Source organism: Stegostoma tigrinum, chromosome 33, assembly GCF_030684315.1.
Source record: "Stegostoma tigrinum isolate sSteTig4 chromosome 33, sSteTig4.hap1, whole genome shotgun sequence".
Classification (NCBI taxonomy): Eukaryota; Metazoa; Chordata; class Chondrichthyes; order Orectolobiformes; family Stegostomatidae; genus Stegostoma; species Stegostoma tigrinum.
In genome coordinates this window covers 30,401,350-30,420,792 of record NC_081386.1, presented here as the reverse complement: position 1 = coordinate 30,420,792, position 19,443 = coordinate 30,401,350, and the positions used below count along the sequence as shown (strand labels likewise).

The 19,443-nt window shown below is 39.2% G+C and overlaps 1 protein-coding gene across 6 annotated transcripts in view; it reads left to right on the top strand.

Annotated features, from left to right (window-relative positions):
• The window catches only part of map2k5 (mitogen-activated protein kinase kinase 5), a 353,172-nt gene that overhangs the window by 100,436 nt on the left and 233,293 nt on the right, over positions 1–19,443 (top strand). For all 6 annotated transcript variants that reach the window (XM_059639304.1, XM_048562623.2, XM_048562622.2 and 3 more), the window contains one exon: positions 2,428–2,492. In XM_059639304.1, coding sequence (XP_059495287.1) covers positions 2,428–2,492 — 65 coding nt within the window. The remainder of the gene's footprint in view (positions 1–2,427; positions 2,493–19,443) is intronic.

The window sequence follows — 19,443 nt, the reverse complement described above, 5'->3', positions numbered from 1 at the left end:
ATCTTGAGGGTTGTCCCATGGTTTTCATTTAGATTAATGTTTTGCAGTAGCTAAATGGTGTTTTGTACTATTTCTTCTCATAGTATATTGTTTTAATTGTTACGTGTTTTGGAAAGTTGATCTTTTTTACTGAGTTCATGCCCATTTTGATGTCATTGCTGTAGATTTCTTGACAAATAATTTTGCAGGTGATTTAATATGACATTCTGTTTGAGGTTGTACCTATCAGTGTTGTCGCCAGGGTTCTTCTAAAGAGCATTGCTCTCACTGTGTAGAAAACTTAACCCCATGGTATATCTGATCGTGGTGTGCTTTTGTGTGAAACTTGGCAGCAACTCAAGGTAATCAGCCATTAGTAATCATTTTAGCTCCCTGAATTCTAACCTCCTATTCTTTCCTGCAACTGAAAATGTGCTACATACACAAGGCAAAATTGGATGTACAGAAAATATAATTTTTAAGACAGCGTTCTTTTCCTAAAGCACAGAACATGGCAAAAGTTCAGATTTTTTAAGTCCTATGGTGTGTAGCAAGCATGTCTAATTAAAAATTCTATCAAAAATGCTCCTTGAGTGTTTGAAAAACTCTTGTGGCATATTTACACATCCACGAACATGGTATGAATGTTTAAAAAAGAATTGCTGCTGATATTGTCTGTCCTGTGTGTCAGTTGAGCCATTACTGTGTTTGTAGCACAGTTAGGCAGGTGCAGGGTCCATTGGCAAATCATCTAATTTTTTAAAACTCCCTAGCAGTGAATAACTGCAAATAGAAGCAAAAAGAGAAAGATCATGAAAATCAGTTTTAAGTAGCCTTCAAGTTGCTAGATGATGAGGTTGAGTTAAACTGAACCGATGCAAAGCATTCAAGTACATCATATATACAAAACTACATTATGTAATGCGTACCAGTGACAAAGAAATAAAACAAACACCCAATGATGACAAAAGAAACATGGACAGTATAAATCTGAAATAAAAACAAATTTTACAAATCTAGGATAACAGCAACCTCCGTTTATAAAGAAATGCTAATGTATAAATGTTACCGAAAGCACTTCCTGGAGATACAAAGATGAAAGTTAAGTTGGAGCCAGAGAAAGCTCTGTTAGGATGACCAAGAGCTTATGTGAAGCAGGGAATTTTGAGGAGTGTCCTAAAGCTTACAAAGGGGATAAAAATGGAATAGTAATTTGGGAGGAATTCCAGAACAACGGGCCAAGCCAACTGGCTTTCATTTGGTTGGGCTGAGAACAGGTTGGGCAATGGACACAGAATTTTGGATGAGCTGTTGTTTATAGGTGGTGGTGTGGTGGAGCATGTGAAGTCATTACAAACAGACAAATGCATTCCTTAATTATGTTCAATATTAGCATTGCACAGGAGAACTGTAGCAGTTCAAGAAGGAAGCTCACCACCACCTTCTCAAGGGCAACTAGGGATGGGCAAGAAATACTGGTCAGCCAGCAATGTCCACATCCCACAAATGGGTAGAAAAAAAATTAGTCTGTCTTTCTATGATATTTTCTGTTCAATACGGCAGTAACAATGGGCAAGCCTCCAACCTAATTTGTAAATGTCCATTTTGGAAATTATCCTTTAGCTGGATCTTTCCAAGGTGCACTAGCCTGACAGTTGAGAATTTGGCTATCACTAATTTTGCCACTTGCCCTACCAGAAATAAAATTGTTTGATGTTTGGAGTTGAAGAATGATGTGGAGGTAAAGTTAAAGGAAAGAACTGAATGTTGGCTATCTGTGCCTGTTTTGTTTTAATCTATATGCCGAACTGCAGTAGAGATTATTTCTTAACTCTCTTGCCAAGTTGCAACAATTGAAGTCTTTGACATTAACACTTCTGCAGCACCTGTCTCTTGTTTCTGTGTGACTGGCATTGAACGCTACAGACTTTGACAGTGCTGACATGCGCTTTGAAGGATGGCTGCATTCCTACTTGCTTGTAATGAGGACTGAAGCCATTCTCGGCTAAATTAAATTTTCAGATTTGAGGCAGAATGGCACGATTTTAAACCAGATTCTCATTTTTGCCTTTGTATTGCCCTAAGGATATGAATGATGCCAGTCACCTTTTATTCCCTCTCTCTTTACACCACCCCCATCCCTCCACCATTAGTTGCCTCACACTGACCCACCTAAACCATGTTGTATCATTCAGTTTTGACATCTTTTATCAAACATTAATGAAATGACCCAGGCAAACAAATTGTCATTAAACTTTCCATCACTTTGTCCCTTGGTATTGTCTTTTATAAATTGAACAGCAAATGTTGTATTGATCTTTTCCCACTTGCTGCTGAACTTGAAATGACCTGGATGCATGTTGTTTATGGCCTTGAGTTACTTTTCCTTGACATTTCTATACACTTGCCTGACATTACTAGCTTTTTTTCTCCCTTCCTTTCTTTTAGATGAATGAACAGGACATTCAGTATCGAGATATCCTCGGTCATGGCAACGGAGGGACAGTATACAAGTGAGTATCTGCCTCTACCTATTACCACGGAATATATGAAAAATGTTGGGAAAGGGTTTTTTAATGTCTTTCCGGCATCCATCACACAGTTTTGGCTGAAGGCATGCATATCATATTGATTTGATGTTGAAGAATGAAAACGATTCTGTGGGTGCCTTTCTGTGTACACTTTACACTTAGTCATTTCCATTACAGCTATGATGTATTATCAGTGTTCAGCAAACATGACAAGGTGACACAGGTCGCTGAACAGAAATTTCAACTCCTGTTTCCACCTGAATCAACTATTATTGAAATAGTTTATTGAGATTGAGGTATTGATCACTGCTGGCACTAACCTTGGCTTAAAGGGAGACTGTCTACTCTGGATTGCATGAACTTTTATAAAAGAAACATCCCATTTATTTTTTACAACCACTTAAATTTTATAGCAATGCATTAAATTACTTTGTTGTGTCTCTTTCATTTCAAAATGCACACACTCTTCACCTACTTGGATTAGAGTTCACAGACTTCAATTGCTAATTGACAAAACATTAAAAAAACATATTTTCAGATGTGTGTAGGGAGAGCAGCAAGTAATGCTTTGTTTAACGGACATGTTTGTGTTCTGTTCGTTGAACATGACTTTTAAGCATTTAACTAAAACTGAAAGGTTCTTGTGCCAACATTTTATGGCATCACCTTCTCAGATGCCTATTGTGTTGCACAAGTAGCTTTTCACTCAATTGGATACAGTTACATTCTGTTATCTGCAACATTATCTCATGTCATATATGCTAGTGAGTAAAACCTCACTGCATTAGCCAGAGATCCATCTGCTTTGTTTTGTGTCTGCAGTAAATTATCTGTGATTTTTTTACATCACGTAATTATTTAGCAGCTAATTGAAGCAAGAACAAAAGAGAGTGAGGTCAAATGAGTAATCTCCCTCTATTTAGAATCTTCCCTCGTAACCTTGTTTTCCAAATTCTTTCCACTCCTGAATATAACCAGTATATTGTAATCACTTTCTTAGTTTAGAACTAAATTACTCACTTGAATACGATATCTATGTGCCATTAGCAGTTGTTATATAAATCAAATTATCTTACAGCTATGAATTGGGGGTAATATCTGCCAGTGCCTTTTATCTCAAGTAAACAAAAGAAGTAAGTGGTACAGAATGAGGTGGTGCAGCGGTATACTTAGAACACAGCAGGCTTGTTGTTTTGTTGTCAATTGTAGTACCTCACAATAATGTGATGTTGTCCAAGGCCAAGTCATTTCCGTGTAAAAAGGGGGGAAGAAACATCTCTGCACTTATGTTGTATTGTTCCTGGTGGTTGGATAGGGGAATACTCTCCAAGCCTGAAGAACAATTTTGTGTGATCCCTGCAAACTTTGGAAAAAATTAAGAAAATTCGTAACCAACCTGAAATATGATGAGAAAAAAGATCTTGAAATACATGAGGAGTGCCCGTTTCTTGAGAATGAATGTTAAAGATAGAGAGTTTTACTGTGATCTTGACTTAATATTTTCACTCATCCTCTCTCCCAAGGTTTATCCCCTCCTTTCCTTGTTGTGCTGATTTCATACCGATGTCCTTTATTTACTTTTACTGGTTAGATTTTCCTCCAGCCAATCACAAATAGACAGAAAACTGAGCACAGACAGTTCTGTATCCTTTTTGTCTGTGAATTTGTTGTATTTTTGCAGAAATAGTAAATGCATTAAATCATAAGTTGCACAATTGTTTCATATATGGCATATTGCAGTGTTCAGTGACATGTATATTTCTTCTCTCTCATGAGTAACTTGTGTATTCCTAAGATTCCCAGTCATAAATGTCAATTCAGTAATTTTTAATTGCTTCTTTCTTCTGTCACTTTGTGTTTTAGACTGGATAAATTCATTATGCACCCTTTGCCTGAGCCATTAAACTGAGGTTCATCTGCCCTCTTAAGTTGACAGAAAAAGATCCATTGGCACTATTGCAAAGATAAGCAATGGTTATTCCTAATATCTTAATAAATGTTATTCCCTCAAATCAACATAACAGAAACAGAATGTTTGGCTATGTCACATTACTGATTGTGGGAGATTGCTCTGTGTAAATTGGTTGCTATGTTTCCCCAGTACAATGGTCTCTACACTCTACGTTGTATTTAAATGCAAGTCTGTCTCTCATTTTCTCTCTCTCACTCTCTCTCTTTCTCTCCCCGTCCATCTCTGTCTCTCTCTCCCCCCCCCCCCCGGCCGTCTCTCTCTCTCTGCCCCCCGTCCGTCTCTCTCTCTCTCTCTCCCCCCCCATCTGTCTCTCTCGCTCTCTCTCTCCCCCGGTCTGTCTCTCTCTCTCTCTCTTCCCCCATCTGTCTCTCTCTCTCTCTCTCTCTCTCTCCCCCCGTCCGTCTCTCTCCCTCTCCCCCCGCCCGTCTCTCTCTCTCTCTCTCTCTCTTGCCCCCCCGTCCGTCTCTCTCTCTCTCTTGCCCCCCCCCCCCGTCTCTCTCCCCCCCCGCCTCCCCACTGTCCGTCTCTCTCTATCTCTCACTCCTGCCTCTCCCCTCTTTCTCCACACACGCCCCCATAGTTTAACCTTGAGATTTGAGGGCACTATTTCTTTTCATTTTCTCCATGCTTCTGAAGGGCTATGCATACCAGGATACAATTCTAGTATTCTGCTTATGCAGGGACTTGGGTACTGAAGATCACTCAAAATTAGAATATATCTTCTAGGCCGACCCACCTTAGGGAGACATAAATAAATTGAAACACATGCCCAGCCTTAGATCAGCTAAATCAATATGACTCCATGATGGTCTTTTAACAGTGCATGGGTTTCTGGCTTTTGCATTCAGCAGTCTCTTTATTCACTAAGTTGTCAATGTTGAGATTTGGATGATATTTCTGAAAGGAAAATGAACAATATTGGGAAACAGCATTTTAAATTTTACACTTCTAGAAAATTTACTGACTTAGTCATTCTATTAATTTAAATTATATTATTGCAGTTGCATTTATATTTACTCTAGATTTTCATTAGAATCATACCCTTTCACCATGTATGAAACAATTTCAGCAGTACTTTGAATAATTGCAAAGCTTTCCGGTGACTAGTTTAAACAAAACCTTTGCATCTAGATCTAGAATATGTTTACGCTTAGGTTTAGACAGATTCAGTGCAAACTGTGTGGACAGTATTCTGAGCCGACTTGATAGAACTGTTCAATTAAGGCAAAAGCATTTACATGGTGTAATTTACCTAAATTGCCAGTGGGCCTCTTACATACTAGCAGTGTTAGAATTGATTTAAGCAATTGATTTTAGCTGAAGCTGATAAATTTCTGCTTGTTAGTTACAGTAATTTTGTGGAAGACTTTGTAAAACAGTATTGAGTGTGCATTTAGCTGATGTTTAAAAGAAATGTTATTTACAGTGGGTTTTTACTGTTTGTTTAGATGCTTGGGCAGTTTGCCAGCCTATTGAAGCCTAACATTTTTCTTCTTTAAATATTTATACAACAAATTATCCAATTTTCCCATTTGCACTCAAAACAAACTCCCTGTGTAAATAAATAGACAGATAAATTAATTCTTCTGATTAAGGGAAGTAGCTTCTAGGCTCAGCATTAAGGTAATGTAAAGTCTGATGTTCAAAATGTATATATTTTCAAGTTTACACTATCACTTCTTAGTATGTACTATTATGTTGCAGTATGTGATATCTAGAATGATGCTTTAGTGCAGCATTGAAAGGCTGCTACATTGTTAGATGTGCCATCTTTCAGACAAGATTTTAAACTGGCATGGACTAGATGTTCTGAATATGTTCTGTGCAATAATGACTCTGACCTGGCCAGCTTTTACTCCCTCGTTTAACAACTTCCAAAACAGGTGAATTGCTCATTCATCTTGGTGTTTATCATAGGACCTTGCTGTGCATAAAAGGGCTGCAGTGCATGTTTTATAGGTTTTACGAGCATTTATATTAGGAGCAGAAGTAGACCACTTGACCCTTCAAGCCTACTCCATCATTCAATAAGATGATGGCTGATCTGTTTAGGTTTCAAATTCCAAATACTCATTGATCCCTATTAACTTTTGATTCCCTTTCCCAACAAAAATCTACCTGCACCTTAAAAATACTAATTTTTCCCACCTCATCCACCTTCTTAAGCACTGAGTTCCAAAGTAGCTCAACTCTCTGAGAGGATAAGATACTCCTCATTTCTGTCCTAAAAGGGGGTGACTCTTAATTTTAAAAGTTCTGTCTAGTTCTGGACCTGTTCACAAGAGGAAACATCTTTTCCATGACCACCTTGCCAAGACCTTCCAGGATCTTGTCTGTACACTTACTCAAATCATTCCTTTCTATTCTGAACTGGTGAAAACAAGCCTAATCTGTCAAATCTTTCCTCATAAGACAACTCACTCTTTCCAGATGACAATCTTATAAATCTTCTATGTTCTACCTCCAGTACTTCCACATCATTCCTAAATAAGGAGGCTAAAACTGCATGCCGTATTTGAGATATGGTCTCAACCATATCTATGTATAGCTGAGTCATAACATTGTTACTTTTATGTTCAATTCCACTCATTGTGAGGGAAAACATTCCATTAGCCTACTTAATCAGTTGCTGTACCTGATTGTTTAACTTTTGTAATTTATGCACTGGAATACCTAGATCTCTCTACACCTCAAAATTCTGCAGTTGTTCTTGTTTAAATAATATTTTGCGTTTTTTTTGTTCTTCTCTCTAAGTGAACTTCATATTATAATCCATTTGTCAGATTTTTGATAACTCAATTAAATTACCTGTTTCAAATTTCTTCACAACATACTTTGCTATTCTGGTGTCATCTGCAAAGGTCACAAACGTAGGTAGTCACCATACCTTCAATCCTCTCATAAATGGATACATCTGTGACATGTAGATTGGAGGGGAGGTAGTCAAATATATTTTTTCATCTTGATTCCATCACCGCCACTGGCAGATCCAATCTAGCAGCTGTGTCCTTCAGTGCTACCGAGCCACTTTTGGCGAAGGGCATTGAAATTCAGAGTATGTTTTGTGCTAACCTCAAATGATCCTGTGCTACCTCAAAGTAGTATTCAAAGCAAAGGAGTGAAGAGGTAACGCAGAAGTGATTGGGTGTCGCATGTTGGAAAATTTGAAGTGCTGTACTGGTGGTAACCAGAAGTTTTTCTTTCCCACGTTTCACCTGATGACATGATACTTTGAGGTCTGTAGTCAATGTTGAGGACTCCCAGATCAGCTCCCTGATTAACTGTATCCCCACCCTTGGATTAGCGATGGTGGTGTCCAGAAAGTTATCATACTTTCAATCATACTTTAGAGACAATGACTCATTTGTGGGACAGCTTCTCCACTTCTAACATTGCGCCCCCCCCCCTCCCCGATTTCACTACAGGGAACTCAGCAGGGTCAACCATGCTAGGTTTGCCATTATCATTTCCAGTACCTTGATCAATGCTGAGTGTGTCTGTTTTGTTTCTTTGTTAATTTTGTAGCAGTTGTGATACAACTGAGTGGGAGAGGGCAGTTAAGAATAAACTGTTTTGCTGAGGGTCTGGAGTAACATCTAAGACAGGTCAATAAGGATGTCAGAGTTCCATCTGTAAAGACCATTAGAGAACCAGATGAGGTTTTTTCAACAAGTTACTATGGTTACATAGTTGCCATTAGATTAGCTTTAATCCCAGACTTGATTTAATTCAAATGTCAACATCTGCCCATGTTGGAATTCACACCCACATTAATCTGAGTCCATGGGTTGCTAGTATAGTGACAATACCAAACAGGTGGTCTTAACATTTACTCGCCAGTTGATATTCAGATTGCGGTGTCCTTTGCTGGAGGTATTAGTACAGGTCTGGTTCAGTGTAAAAATAGATGTAGTGAATGTTAATGAGAATGATTTAAACATAAGAACAAAAATGTAAAGATACCTTCTAAACAATATTTGTTCTCCAAATAGGAAGTTGCCATTCTCCCAACTCATTTTTCCATGTAAACATTTCCCAGCAATGACAAATTCAGAGATCCTAATGGGTAATATTGTTTCAAGCAAGCTTCAGTGATGCATATGAACATCCTTATCCAATGATTGCCGATTGCTAGGAAATATAGACAACAGTAAAATGTCAATATTCTAAACCACTGAACTTTAGTTTCAATATCTGTGTGGAATTACTTGGTCTTGGCAGTTAAAATGAAACAAAATTTAGCAGATTAGGAAGATAAAAGCCATTCTTTCTGGTCCCTGTTCTAAACTTGGATCCGTAGCTACAAACTGTTTCCTCTTCCTTGGCAATAGTTTGTTCACAGCCTTGGACCTAGATTTTCATTCCCACAATGCTTAGAACAAGTTGTGAATGGTCTTAGCCCATCGCACTCTCCTCAGGAGAAATTCCCCTGAATAAAAGGAGTTCATTCTGAGATACAGAATATCAGGTTGGGTGAGCCTGGCTCCAGGCACAGTTTGGGGGCAGACGTAAGGACTGTAAAGCAAGTTGTTTAAAAGCCCACCTTAGTTATCTTGTACTTTACCCCTATTCTTTCCTTATGGTTTAGGGCCTGTTCACACCCCCTCAGGCCTCCCAATCAGTCCCTTTGCCCCATCCTGGCCAGCTCACAGTCCCTAATATCTTGCATGCCAACTTAATGCTAACACATGAAAACCACCCACCATCCTTGGCCCTTTTTCCTCTCTGCCAATTAACCTTCTAACAACTTTAAACAGATCTTAGGAGCCATGTTGTGTTGAAACAGAATTAAGGGCTAATATTCATTATTGCTTTTGCTATAATTTTAAAAAAAAATTTCATTCAGGAATGACTAGTCACAAATTTTACATAGAACATAGAACATTACAGCACAGTACAGGCCCTTTGGCCCTCGATGTTGTGCCGACCTGTCATACCGATCTAAAGCCCATCTAACCTACACTATTCCATGTACGTCCATATGTTTATCCAATGACGACTTAAATGCACCTAAAGTTGGCGAATCTACTACTGTTGCAGGCAAAGCGTTCCACTCCCTTACTACTCTCTGAGTAAAGAAACCACCTCTGACATCTGTCCTATATCTTTCACCCCTCAGTTTAAAGCTATGCCCCCTCGTGCTCGCCGTCACCATCCTAGGAAAAAGGCTCTCCCTATCCACCCTATCTAACCCTCTGATTATTTTATATGTTTCAATTAAGTCACCTGTCAACCTTCTTCTCTCTAATGAAAACAGCTTCAAGTCCCTCAGCCTTTCCTCGTAAGACCTTCCCTCCATAACAGGCAACATCCTAGTAAATCTCCTCTGCACCCTTTACAAATCTTCCACATCCTTCTTATAATGCGGTGACCAGAACTGTACACAATACTCCAAGTGCGGCCGCACCAGAGTTTTGTACAGCTTCACCATAACCTCTTGGTTCCGGAACTCGATCCCTCTATTAATAAAAGCTAAAACACTGTATGCCTTCTTAACAGCCCTGTCAACCTGGGTGGCAACTTTCAAGGATCTGTGTACATGGACACAGAGATATCTCTGCTCATTTACACTACTAAGAATCTTACCATTAGCCCAGTACTTTGCCTTCCAGTTACTCCTACCAAAGTGCATCACCTCACACTTGTCTGCATTAAACTCCATTTGCCACCTCTCAGCCCAGCTCTGCAGCTTATCTATGTCTCTCTGCAACCTACAGCATCCTTCGTCACTGTCCACAACTCCACCGACCTTAGTGTCGTCTGCAGATTTACTAACCTATCCTTCTACGCCCTCATGCAGGTAATTTATAAAAATGACAAACAGCAGTGGACCCAACACCGACCCTTGCGGTACACCACTAGTATGTGGTCTCCAGGATGAACATTTCCCATCAACTACCACCCCCTGTCTTCTTTCAGCAAGCCAATTTCCGATCCAAACTGCTATATCTCCCACAATTCCATTCCTCCACATTTTGTACAATAGCCTACTGTGGGGAACTGTATCGAACGCCTTGCTGAAATCCATATACACCACATCAACCAGTTTACTCTCATCTACCTGTTTGGTCACCTTCTCAAAGAAGTCAATAAGGTTTGTGAGGCATGACCTTCCCTTCACAAACCGTGCTGACTATACGTAATCAATTTATTCTTTTCTAGATGATTTTCAATCCAATCCCTTATAACCTTTTCCAACACTTTACAAACAACTGAGGTAACGCTCACTGGTCTATAATTACCAGGGTTGTCTCTACTCCCCTTCTTGAATAGGGGAACCGCATTTGCTATCCTCCAGTCATCTGGCACTATTCCTGTAGACAATGACGAGTTAAAGATCATTGCCAAAGGCTCGGCAGTCTCCTCCCTGACTTCCCAGAGGATCCTAGGATAAATTCCATCCGGCCCAGTGGACTTATCTATCTTCACCCTCTGTAGGATTTCTAATACTTCTTCCTTGTGAACCTCAATCCCACCTCGTCCAGTAGCCTGTATCTCAATATTCTCCTCGACAACATTGTCATTTTCTAGAGTGAATACTGTTGAAAAATATTCATTTAGCACTTCCCCCATCTCATCTGACTCCACACACAACTTACCACTACTATCCTTGATTGGCCCTAATCTTACTTTCGTCATTCTTTTATTCCTTAAATACCTATAGAAAGCCTTAGGGTTTACCCTGATCCTATCCGCCAACAACTTCTCATGTCTCCTCCTGGCTCTTCTGAGCTCTCTCTTTAGGTCTTTCCTGGCAACCTCGTAGCCCTCAAGTGCCCTAACTGAGCCTTCACATCTCACCCTAACATAAGCCGCCTTCTTCCTCTTGACCAGAGATTCCACCTCCTTCGTAAACCATGGCTCCCACGCTGTACAGCTTCCTCCCTGCCTGACGGGTACATACTTATCTAGGACACACAGGAGCTTTTCCTTGAATAAGCTCCACATTTTTAATGTGCCCATCCCCTGCAGTTTCCTTCCCCATCCTATGCTCCCTAAATCTTGCCTAATCTCATCGTGATTGCCTTTCCCCCAGCTATAACTCTTGCCCAGTGGTATACACCTATCCCTTTCCATCACTAAAGTAAACATAACAGAATTGTGATTGCTATCACCAAAGTGCTCACCTACTTCCAAATCTAAAACCTGGCCAGGCTCATTATCCAGTACCAAATCTAATGTGGCTTCGCCCCTTGTTGGCCTATCTACACACTGTGTCAGGAAGCCCTCCTGCACACACTGGACAAAAACTGACCCATCTATAGCACTCGAACTGTAGTGTTTCCAGTCAATATTTGGAAAGTTGAAGTCCCCTATGACAACTACCCTGTCTCTCTCACTCCTATCGAGAATCATCTTTGCTATCCTTTCCTCTACATCTCTGGAACTATTCAGAGGCCTATAGAAAACTCCCAATAGGGTGACTTCTCCTTTCCTGTTTCTAACCTCAGCCCGTACTACCTCAGTTGACGAGCCCCCAAACAGCCTTTCTGCAACTGTAATACTGTCCTTGACCAACAATGCCACACTTCCGCCCCTTTTGCCATCTTCTCTGTTCTTACTGAAACATCTAAATCCCGATACCTGCAACAACCATTCCTGCCCCTGCTCTATCCATGTCTCCGAAATCGCCACAACATCGAAGTCCCAGGTACTAACCCATGCTGCAAGTTCACCCACCTTATACCGGACGCTCCTGGCATTGAAGTAGACACACTTCAAACCAACTTCTTGCTTCCTGGTGCCATCTTGCTTCCCTGAAACTTTATTTCGGACCACCCTACTCTCAACCTTTTCTATAGTCGAACTACAATTTTGGTTCCCATCCCCCTTCTGAATTAGTTTAAACCCACATCTCCTTAATCTCTGAGGGGTGAAAGATATAGGACAGATGTCAGAGGTAGTTTCTTTACTCAGAGAGTAGTAAGGGAATGAACACTTTGCCTGCAATGGTAGTAGATTCGCCAACTTTAAGTACATTTAAGTCATCATTGGACAAGCATATGGACGTACATGGAATAGTGTAGGTTAGATGGGCTTCAGATTGGTGATCAGCACAACATCGAGGGCCGAAGGGCCTGTACTGTGCTGTAATGTTCTATATTCTATATAAAACAAAATCCTATACGTATTACATATCAAAGACAACTGTGCTGTAATGATCTATTTTACCTGTCAATCAAACAGTGAACATAAAGCACTCTCGTCGAAATGATTGTTGCCCAGTGCTTCTTATGACTACCTATCATCTATAATCTAATAACATTTGTAAGAAATGGACTGATTTACCCACCAGGTTCCCTCTTATTGATGTTTTAATTGTTTTAAGCAATGATATTGCTGTAATAAACGCCAGAACATTTCAGCAGCATTCCTTTATGGCTTACAACTTTTACTGTTTCTCACATGGGAAGGCATACAAGTGGCTGGCTGAAGTGATGGAAAGTGGGATTAGAATGGTTGTTGTTACTTGTTATTGACTGGCACAGTCTTGATGGGCCAAAGGGCCTTTTTCTTTGCTGAAGACCTGTATGATTCTGAGCACTGTTGTTTCATGAAAATGATTCACGATCCTGTCAAATTAGCTTTTCCATTATTCGTTGATCATTTCCTGCTTTCATTCCTGCTTTTGTCTTTATTTCTATGCCTGAGAATTGTTTTTCTTTGGATCTTGAATATCCAGCTGAACCCGACTTTTTGTTTTGATTTTGGATTTCCAGTATTAAGTTTCCTTTCTCTCTTTTTATTCTCTGTTTAGTCTGTGTTTCACTGTCACAGTCTAACATAAAATATTAGAAGAAAATCTATCATAAATACTGACCTTTTTTCCCCGAATGAAGTATATTTACAATGGCTACTTCTTACCAGGATGTAAGGCGGTAATCTAATGAAAGGGCTGTGGTATCCTAAATCAGGAGAGCAAAACTCCAGCGTTTCGTAACTAACTGAACCCTGAGAACAGACATTAGCCTTGGACTCCTTCCTTGGTTTACAGTACCTGTTCTCTTTTTAATTCTGAAGAAGGGGCCTGACCCAAAACATCAAGCTTTCCTGCTCCTCTGATGCTGCTTGCCCTGCTGTGTTCATCCAGTTTCACACCGTGTTATCTCTCTTTAATTACGTTGGTTCATTTATTTCAGGCTTCTAGTTCACTTTTCCAGCTATCTCTGCAAGTGATTCCAGACCAGCATTATATTGCATCAGGCCAGTGGCATTCACAAAAGGTTTTGAATGACTTGCAGCACCAAAAGTGCAACAATTTTTATTTATTTTGATTAGGATATGTTGAGTTAACTGTGTATCACAAAAATTTGGGAGATAAAGAAACGGTGGTCTGATCTGGAAGTTTAGGGATGTTACGTGAGTTAATGTACTCACATCTTTGAACATACTATGACAAGTGGATTGTACAGTAGCCCAATGGTTTGCACTGCTGCCTCATAGTGCCAGGGAGCCATATTCAATTCCACCCTTTGGCGACTGTCTGTTTGGAGTTTGCACATTCTCCCCGTGTCTACATGGGTTTGCTTTGGGTGCTCCTCCCACAGTTCAAAGATGTGCAGACTAGGCGGACTGGCCATTCTAAATTGCCCATAGTATTCAGGGATGTGTAGATTAGGTGGGTTATAGGGGGATGGGTCGGTGCTGACTTGTTGGGCCAAAGAGCCTGTTTCCACACCTTAAGGCATTCTAAGAAAAAAAATACAAGATTACAGAATCAAAAACGTCATGGAAATTCTTTCTCAATCACTAGTTTAGCTTCAGTTTGAGTCAGGTCCATTTCTTGGCAACACACATTTGCAAAGATATTAAGACCTTGGAAAGGATGGATGGAATATTTATTAAAAATGATACCAGAAGTATTGGACTTCACTTGCAACTACATGAATAGTCTGTAAAAACCTGGGATTGTTAAAGAAGTTTTAAAAATTGTTAGGATTTTGCTTAAAGAGAATAGAGTTACTGACATTCCTGGTATGTGGATACATTGTTTCATAACTGTCGGTCACGGGATTGAGGCATTGTTGGATCTTGCTAAATTTTGGGCTTGAGCAGTTCAGGCCAAGCTGAGTTGGATGAGACAAAGCGTCATTCGGAGCTTGGGAATAGATGGGCACAGAAGTGTCAAAATGGCTAACTTTGTCAATGCAATATCTTGCCAAGTTGTCCAGGTAATGTTTTTAGTTTTATTCAATTGAATTTCATCCATGGGCCACACAGTAAAAATGTTCACTTTTTAGATAACTGCAGTTTTTGGACAGCTGAATTTGAAACACTGTACTTATAGTGGAAACAGGATATGAATTTAATGTATTTCACAAAGGAACCTGAGGGGAGCCAACAATTCTTTCTATGACAACTAATTTTTATAATTCAGAGTTTACGAGGTAAAAATGTCACTGCAGGAAGATTCAGTAATAACTTTCAAAAGTGAATTAGATAAATATTTGGAAGAGAAAATGGCACAAATTAGATATCTCTCTCAAGGAATTGACATGGGTATGATGACTCCAGTGGTCTACTGTCCAGTATGATTATATCATATCATGTATCTCAGAACTAAGTTACAGTCTTAACTTATTGTTAACCTTCCAAAATGTTATGATGTGTATATGTTACCTAGATTCATAATTCACGGTAGGTCAGTTGCTGCTGGCTGTCTGTATTATTGGTGGACTCTTTCCTTCTCCATCACTTTCTCATCGATATCTCTATCTACCGTTCTGGTGACCCAGGCTTAATTTTAGTTATATGACAGGGAAAAGTAAAATGTCACCTTGAAGAGAGGCAGAAGAAAATAAACTCAAAGGTGCCCATGAAGGATTTTATTTTCCTAGGTGTTTCTGAAAAATCATACAACAGAGAAAGAGGATACGTAGTCCAATGTTCTGTTCTGGTGTTCATATTCCATGCAAGTCTTCTTCCATGTCATCTGCCTTATCCAGCGACTTCCCAAGTTGGTAAAATGAACTTCACATGTGACAGTGAAATGGAAGAGCTAGTAGGAACTGCAGATGCTGGAGAATCTGAGATAACAAGGAGTAGAGCTGGATGAACACAGCAGGTCAAGCAGCATCAGAGGAGCAGGAAAGCTGACATTTCGAGCCTAGACCCTCCTTCTCTGACAGATTTTCTGAAGAAGGATCTAGGCCCGAAACACCAGCTTTCCGGCTCCTCTGATGCTGCTTGGCCTGTTGTGTTCATCCAGCTCTACAGCTTGTTATCTCAGTGAAATATAATTTTAGTTTTGACATACAGTAATTTTTAATTAAATTAACTTTTTGTTTCCTCCATTACATTTGGTGCTGATATTTCTCCTCTACAGCCAACTTAGTTTGAAGTTGAGCAATTGCTGGGAGAGGGGTAGCAATTGGTATTGTCATAGATTTGATTCCTGCTTAAGCTGTTGAGTTTTAAATGTCCTTTCACAACTGATCGTAAGTTGATTACTTGTTGGCAGCAGTTTTCTGACAGATATCAATCCACATAAAGTTGCTGACCTTCATTACGAGATGGTACAAAATTGGTAGTCTTGCTCTGGGTCAAAAGGATCTATTGCTGTGGGAAGTGAAAATCTTCCACAAAGGGTGAAGATGGGGAGTTGGGTTTTAAGGCATGTTACTGACGAGAGTAAAGATAGTTTTACTTGGATATTATCTCCTACCGAGGACCAAAATTAGAAGCAGAAGTTCAGTTCCTCTGTCTCTTTGATTGAGAAACATAAAACATTCGCTTAAACAAAAATGTTGTCAGAAAATTTAGATATCTTCCAAATTGTTTTTAGTTTCAAACGGTATCCATTCTTCCAATGTAATTATGTTTTATTTTACTTTCAGAGTTATTATGTGTTAATCTCTATCAATTAAGTAAGAATCTTGATAATTTAATTAATTATTACTGGTTTTATTTTAAATGCTCTTTTTTAATTCTCACATTTCTATTTTTAAACTGTAAATGTTTGAAATTCCTTATTGTTATTTGACCTACTTTTTCAAAGTGGTTTGCTAGCAAAATTTCTCATTTTATTGTAATAAAAACTCAAAACTTCTCAAAACTCATTATTGTAATAAATTTAAAAAAAACTTCAAGTGAGAGTCAGTTTGCTTCTCTAGCCTCTTCTTTACTCATTTTTCCACATCTTTTAAAAACAAAATTCTTTCCTGTCTCTTCTGCAAGTACCTGAACAAGTGCCTGGCTTGTGATCCCAAAAGCATCGGCTACTCACTGCAGCCTTAAGTTTGAATTTAGAATATGGGTTTGGCAACCTGAAAACCTGACTAATAATCCTAAATTGGTTATCTGAATAATTCTTAGCACGCTCAAGATTAATGAACAAATGTTCATCAGTTGCAGAATCACATGTAATGTTGGACACCGTGTTTTGTGTTTTTCAAGGGTAGGCTGTTTCATGCAGTCTGTAACTTGCCTGCTGGAAAATCTGAAGGGATGCACACTTTCACACACTGGAAGTGACATGTATCTCTTCTCACACAGGATATTTTCGTTTCCTTCCACTGTAGTATTTTTTGAGAATTACCCTGATGAGTCAAAGCTGAAGCTCTGCAGCAAAGTGTCTTTTTTTTCAACAATAATGAAGTTCTGCACTGCCAGCCAACTAAAGTGATGAGTGTTAATTAATTCCGGTCAGCCTCTTTGCACTGAAATAAACTATTATGAATGTGGAGTATAATTTCTTCAAGTTTTATTCAGTGCGTGTTTTAAAACTTGCTCAGACCTTATTTACTTGTTTTAATAGCTCACATTTTTATTAACTTGCGACTTCTTTTGTATCACATCTTGCAGCTTTACAAATCTAAGTTCACCTTGTTCAGCCGAGTCATAAGTGTGTTGTGAGATGGATTGCCTTAAATCCTCTGGTAACTTTTTGTGACCCATGTTCATTTCAGTGTCAAAGTGATGGCATGAATTAAAAACTGAGTAGTCATGTGATAGTTATTATCTCCTATCCTGCTTGCTACTAGCAAAATTCTTTATAACCCTGCACTAAAACCTAAACTTTTGAGTAAGACGTTTGGAAAAAAGATATTAATGCATCATTTTTTGTAAGATAGGAAGAGATGTGGGTCATTCGGCTCATTGTGTCTGCTCTGCCATTCAGTGAGATTGTGGCAGATCTGATAATCCTCAACTCCACTTTCCTGCCTTTTTTTCTGTAACCTTTGATTCCCTTCCTGATTAACACTTTCAGCCTTGAATGCACTTAATAACCCAGCCTTAACAGTCCAATGTTGCCTTGAATTAGTGTTGCTTTGAGACATACAGTTATTCAATGTTTCATTTCTCATAATCTTTTTCCTTTCTCTCCAGTAATGTTGAATCCTTGTTTGGCATGGTGCTGCAGTTCCCAAGTCTTGCCAGTCTGAGACTGGGAAAATTCAACTCTAAGTGTCTATTTGATTGTATAGAATAACTGAGCTGATTCTCTCTTCACTTAATGTTAAATCTCAACAGCAATAACTGAACATTGATCAGCTTTCTGAGCTCTTGATGATTCACCCTTCTTGAACCAAGTTGTTTGAGTCCAATTGCAGTGTCCCAGCTGAGCTCAGCTAATTTATTACAGTTTGGAACTTCGATTATGTGATGGGTATGACTCCCGTACTTGTTATAACAACTCACTGAGCTATCAGTGGACTTCCAATGTTTTTATAAAAATTAAGAAATCCAAAATAAATTATATTTTGGTCCATTGAATATGCTCCTTTCATGTGGGCCTTGTGCAGTTTACACAGTTGTAGTTAGTGCAGCTTATTTTGTATCCTGCGAGAAGTGAATATCAATGAAAAACATGAAAGAACAGAAAACTACTGTAAGTGCATCATCAGACCTTTAAAACACATTTGCTTTGATACACGGTGGTAAAGTTAGTAGTGACACAGTGCATTTCTTGGTTTTCATGCAGGTTGAGGCCATGTCATTTACTTTTGGGTTTTTGTACTGTTTATCATTTATGTAGGAAGGGTTAAATAGAACTGAAGGCCGTTTCCTGTCCATCTTATCCATTAAGTTCGTATGCTGAAAAGAGAGTGTGTACAACAGTTATGCCTTCTGCTTCCTTGCAGACTTTGCTCTGGAAATGTAACTAAGTGTTTCTTCTATCACAAAGTTTGCTTCACAGCCAAATATGCCAGTGCACATCAGCAACTCGAAATGCTGTCATAATTTTGATGACTATTGTATTTTTTTTGTTAACATTGAAATATGAATTGCGGGTGAGTCCTTGATATCCACGGAAACTCATGTTGGTGTTTAACTGAACAAGCAGTAATGTGTGCAGTCCTAGAATCCACGTTATAGGGCAAATGTGACTGTACTAGAGAGTGTGCGGAAGAGATTTACCAGGATGTCACCTGGGCTGGAGAGTTTTAGTAATGAAGAGAGATTGGATGGATATGCGTTGTTTTCCATGGAAAGAGAACAGAACATTTGCTATGTATAAAATTAAGAAGTGCATAGAAAGGGTAGACAGGACAGAACTTTTCCCCTTGGTGGAGGGATCAGAGACCAGAGGCATAGATTAAAAATAAGGAGCAAGAGGTTCAGAAAAGATGAGGAAAATTCATTTCATCAAGAGGCTTTCGGGTATCTGGAACTCACTGCCTGTAAGGATTGTAGAGGCAGAAATCCTCATAACATTTAAGTATTTAAATGTACACCCACAATACCAAAGCGTACAAGGCTCTAGACAAAGTACTGAAATACGGGATGATAATAGTTAGGTGCTTGTTTTTAACCAACACCAATTCAATAGGCTGAACATCTTTTTCTGTACTGTTGACCTCTATGACTGAGTACAATGGAAGCTGACCGTGCAAAGTTTGATGACAGCTCCCTGACACTGGGAAGTAATTGAATAAAAAAACTCCTTGATACATAATATTGGATACAAGGGAGTGATTTCTAGACCGTAATCTGATCTTTAGATTCAGATGAACGTTC